This window comes from Cenococcum geophilum (assembly GCF_001692895.1).
Source record: "Cenococcum geophilum 1.58 unplaced genomic scaffold K441scaffold_6, whole genome shotgun sequence".
Lineage (NCBI taxonomy): Eukaryota > Fungi > Ascomycota > Dothideomycetes > Gloniales > Gloniaceae > Cenococcum > Cenococcum geophilum.
In genome coordinates, this window is record NW_027137564.1 from 2,514,289 (window position 1) to 2,519,862 (window position 5,574).

General features: G+C 39.1%; 1 protein-coding gene across 1 annotated transcript; it reads left to right on the forward strand.

Moving 5' to 3' along the window:
- The first annotated feature begins 4,070 nt into the window (after positions 1-4,070).
- K441DRAFT_653995 (uncharacterized protein) lies at positions 4,071-5,276 on the forward strand. Its single transcript, XM_067647625.1, has one exon. It carries the CDS (start codon positions 4,090-4,092, stop codon positions 4,828-4,830), a length of 741 nt encoding a protein of 246 aa, XP_067508202.1. The 5' UTR covers positions 4,071-4,089; the 3' UTR covers positions 4,831-5,276.
- Positions 5,277-5,574: the final 298 nt, after the last annotated feature.

Below are 5,574 nucleotides of genomic sequence, written 5' to 3' on the forward strand. Positions count from 1 at the left end.
CCATTATAGGGGCTTTAGGGTTGTTTTATATTATAGAGGCAGTATATAAAGTTAATATAATATTGTCGGAATATATGGACAGGAGTATATGGGCAGACGTTACGTGGTCGTGTATCTGATTAGTCATCCTTATGGTGACTTATCAGCCCCCTACTTAGGCACCGCGATCCTTATGATCCTCTGCTTTCGATACCTATTAGACAAGAATTAATTTATTAGTTAATAGGCTATACAAGTGCACTTAGGTGATACCGATATTGATCAATGGTTAACCTCACCGGTTGGCTATAGAGCAATAAGGTTCACTGCCGCCCTAACAGCTTTGTTTGAAAGCAGCACTCTAGTACCTAGCAGTAAAACTAAACCAGCAGCTCCGGCAGCATCCTACAACCCAGCAGTTACGAATCTGCAAATTAATCCCCAGTACGACCTCTTTACTGAGTGCCAGTACCCCTAGCATAACAGCACCGAACATCTAATAGCCCTTGGGCAGTACCCCAGCAGCTACCTTAGTAGCTACCCCAGCAGTACTACGGCAGCGCTCTAGCCGTACATAGTATACTAGCTTTTACAGTACCCAATATCCAACTACCCAACTGCTTTACGCAGTACCCTAGCGTAGCTACGCAACCCAGCAGCAAACCACCCCCTAGTACGCGTCTTAGCATACAAATCAATATCTAATAGCCTTGTGCAGTACTCCAGCGTCACAGCAACCTAGCAGCGTTAGTAGCACCCAGCACCTAACAACCTAGCGGCATCAGCAGCACTAAAATACCCAGCTACCTTAGACTTGCGGAAAACCAGTAACAGAAGTGTTACTGAGTACTGGGAGATACTAAGTTACGTCTATTACGCAGAACAACCACGTTTACGAAGATTTAGTCGAGTACTTTAGGTCAGAAGTGTCACTGAACCTAGGGTCCTAAGTTAACGTCTGAAACGTGCTCCCCTCTACCTACAATCCCGACACTATCTGCTACCTTCCTTGCAGATCTGCCACGTCGAACACCACGTCTAACAGCGCGCCTATAACGCCAGCGCGCTCCCTACCCTCTACCCTCTTAAATCTGCCGGCGTCTGCGGCAAAGAAAGAACTGCTAGTATTAGAATATATAGATAGAGGTTACGTGTCTACTAACTAAACGATCGTGCCAATATGCCTGTGATCTACCAACCGACTGATAGACAAGCTCTATGCTTAACCACTATTACTACCGCCGCTAGTACCGTACTACTACCCAAACGAACAGACCCTCTACTGCTCCTGCCTGCAGTAACACAATTGACTTCTACTGCTCTACCTGCAGTAATACAATTGACAACTGCTGCTCCGCCTGCAGTACCACTATTAACCCCTGCTGCCTTCCACCTCTAGCTAAACCGATACCTTGCTGCCGTGCTGCCTTGCTGCCTTCCTATAGCACCACAAGCATAAAGAAAGAACTGCCAGTGTTGGAATATATGGACAGGAGTATATGGGCAGACGTTACGTGGTCGTGTATCTGATTAGTCATCCTTATGGTGACTCATCAGCCCCCTACTTAGGCACCGCGATCCTTATGATCCTCTGCTTTCGATACCTATTAGACAAGAATCAATTCATCAGTTAATAGGCCATACAAGTGCACTTAGGTGATACCGACAAATATAGTATTACAGAGTAAGTATAAGCGGCGATAATATATAGCAAGGTAGATATTATTAAGCTATATATATAAACTATATAAAACGTTAAAACGTTATATAAGGAAAGAAGGTAAGAAAATAGAAAAAAAGGGTATATATTATAGACTTAGTTGCTTAGTTAATATATATACGGAGTAGAATAGGATTTAGGTAGTAGTCCTAGCAGAACTTAGCAGGATTTAGTAAAAATTAGTAAAACTTAGTAGAATATAGCAGAATACGGCAAATTGCCGTCAGATTGCCATTAGATTGCTATGTTATAGTCAGTCTCTAGTTGTTAAGTCGGTGGAAATAGGTGGACGTGTATAAGGTGTTATAGGGGTGTCCTATAACAAAGGCAAGTAATTTCTTTATATATTAATACCATTTTATACGCTATCTGTTAAGCACCTTTAATAAGCTATATAACCTTTTTATTAATAGAGCTTGCTAGTAACCTATAGTAATTTTTAATTTTATTATAAACTAGCGTTAATTACACCTTTATTTTATAAGTGTTATATAATATCTTTAGTTTTTAGGCGGTACGCTATTATATAGGTAATATTAGCGTACACAGCCGTATATTAAGCTTTAATATTATAATATTTAAATTAAGTAGAACTAGTTTAGCACCTCTAAAGCCTATATAGATATTATTCTCTATAAAGGCTTTATTATAAGCCGCTTTAAAAGCTAATAAAAAGTCTTTTTTAGTAATATATATAATGCGATTACGTACTAAGGCTAAAATCCTATTACTATATACATGTTCTAATAGCAAGAAGTAGATAATATTAAGTAGTTATAGTAGGTGTAATAAATATAGGGGCATATAAAGAGTAATAATATTCTTCTTCTTATAAAGATTCTAGAATTAGATTAAGTAATAGCTTTTATACCTATTAATAATAAAGAGCCTATAGGCTCTAACTTAATAGCGACTTAAATATATATTAAAGTAGTATAGCTAGTTAACTATAAGCTCGTTATTAGTTTAGCTAATAGGGCTAACTATAATAACCTATTTGCGAGGTAGATTATTATACTAGGTTAAAATAAGGACCTTACCTATAAAAATAAGAAAGGGTAAAATACGCCTCCCTATTAACCTAACGCCTTATATTAAGGTAACCTACTCCTAATTACTAGGCTATATTTTCTTCTATCTACTAGGTTTCTTTAAGCCTATAATAATAAGCTAAGGCGTAATTTTACCCATTATAAACCTAGACTTATTAAAATTATAGGTATCTTTATCTTAGGATACTATACTTATCTTTAATTAATTAAATAAGTATAAACTAGGGGCTAATAACCACTAGGTCCTTATAGGCGGCCCACTAATAATTATATAGGCGGGTTTATTTAGTTTTAAGCTTAGGTATACGCTTAATAAAGTAGTTAACCTAATTCTTATTAACCAACTAATAGCCCCGCTCCTCTAGTAGTTTATTAGCTATATCTTATATATTATCCTTTAAGGGCGGTACGCTGTATAAACTATTGTTAAGTATACGCTATATAACCATCTGCTCTTTTAAGGGAGTTAGTTATTTTAAGTTTAGGTTATAGTTACGTTAAGAGCGTCGTCTATTACGTTAGTAGGATAGCGTATTTTTAGGTACTAATTTTAGATAAGCTTAAAGTAGTAATAGCAAGCTGTAATAAGCCTTTAGTATATATAAATTAGGTGTTACGTTATAGAGGCATTATATATTATTGTTAAGGTGTTATATCGCCAGCGTTCCGATTTCGCTTAGTAGGGAATTGCGCTCGGTAGTGAAACACGTTATAGGTATTAGTCTTTTTTTTATTAAATATATTATAGGAAAATTAAACTAGCTATCCTCCTAAGGGGATTAGTAGGGATTTAAATATAAAGTAAGGATATATATATAAGGAGTCCAATTAATAAAATAATAAGGTATATTATATAGATAGACAAATCCTTAAGAAAAAAGGAGAAGTCTATATACAAGGTGAGGAAAGGTTTTCCTTAGGCATGTATAGAGTACGTACCTTATAGGCAAGTCACCCTTAGGTCGCCCCTAGGTCGCCTATACCTTGCGGCTATATAACTATCTACTTAGGTTTTACCTAATAATATCGTCCCTTAATATATAGGCTAGCTAGCTAAATAAAGTAGAATATATAAGTAAAAGAGATTAATATTTATATATACTAATAGCTATAATTATAGCTACTAGGTTAGTCCCGTTATAGCTAATTTTAAAAAAAACCGCCCAGTTCACAGTAAACGTGCGCCTATAATCTCCCAGACGCTTTGTAGAGGAATTTTTGGGCCACGTGGAGCTAAGGATTAGTAAGAAGTTATGCAAAGGGGCGGGCCTACCAATCATCTACGAAGCGGCTGAGGCACCTGAGATAAGCCTGTACTCTGCCCATGAACCACTGAGGATGTCGCGGAAGCGTACACTTTCACCTTCGCCACCACCTTCAGCGTCTCTTCCGCTAGAGATCTTCCGCTCGGCACCGATTAAAGACCGCTCATCTATTTTTGTGGGGGCGTATTCTCTTTCTCTGTCTGCTAAGGCCCTCCAGGGATTACCTGACTTTAAAAGCGCGTCGCACCGTACAGCAGCATGGCGTAGACCATCACGCCAACGATCCCTTCTTCCAGGTGCCGAAACCTTATATGACACAGGACGCGATGATGATGGAGAGCGGTACGCTGGAAAAAGGCTTGAGAAGGTGCTTGAGGAGATGAATGTAGAGGGATCTGTGGTTGTTGCTAGATGGTATGGTGGGACTTTGCTGGGGCCTGTCAGATTCACGCATATTGAAACTTGTGCAAAGGAGGCGATCCGAAAATGGAAAGCTGCAGCGACGGAAGCCGGCAGGGAGGAAGTGCAGAAACGGCAGAAGATTCAGGATGATGTGAAACGAGGCCATTTTGAAGAATCATTGAGGGAGAGAGATCAAAGTATATTCGTTCTAAGAGGCCTACTTGCTGAGAAGAGTAGGGGATTAGGGAACTCCGGAACGGTTGTTGAAACGGCACCACCTACTCCGAAGAAGCCAGTGGACTACAGTAGCATGCCCATCGAGGCTCTGAGAAGACTAGACAAAGCCCGAGATGCTACCATTGCTTTTATTCTCAAAGAGATCGACGAAGTTGAGGAACACCAAAAAGCCTGAAAAGGCTTGAAGACAGGGGGATTACTGTGACCCTTCCACTGAACATGATGCACGCGAGGAGACATCGCAGCATCCGTCCAAAGTTGAGGACCGCTTGTCGGGACCAACATTGGAACGGAAGCCTCAAGCTCAAAAACTACAAGCTTCGGGAAACGATAGCAGCTTTTCACGGGCCGAGTCTAATATAGACCTGGCTGAGAACACAGTAATTGCGATGACTTTAGCACTCTTAACATCCAATCAGCGACTGGGATTTTCGTAGTTATTTTCATGAAACTCATCACGATCGAGTCACGCGTTATTCATCGCACGTATACCTCGATGGGAGATTTTAGCTGTAATTAGTGTTGTCGATTCAGGTTAGATTTAGCCTATTACCTATTACCCTATCCTTGTTCCTATTCCCGTTGTACTACTACCCCCTGTTCCTGTTACGAACCCCCCCCCCCCCCCCCCCTAATTTCCCCTTATTACCTGCACCTACCCTATATATAAATAGTTTCTTTTCTTTATAGTCTAAATAGATAGAGTCCTTATTCTTTTCTTATAATCGGTACATAGACTACTAATTAGCAGTTATAAGCCTAGGTGACTCGCTGTATTATACCTGTTTAACTAATTAATATAATTAATATAATTAATTATACCCCTTATTAAATCCTTCGTTCATCTTTATAAGCACTTTTTAATATAACTTTTTAACCTACCTAAGTTGTTACTATAAAGGTAATATTATTGAACTAA

What these genes read in the sequence shown, in the direction of transcription:
- K441DRAFT_653995 (XM_067647625.1), top strand. Translation starts at nt 4,090, where the DNA reads ATGTCGCGGAAGCGTACACTTTCACCTTCGCCACCACCTTCAGCGTCT.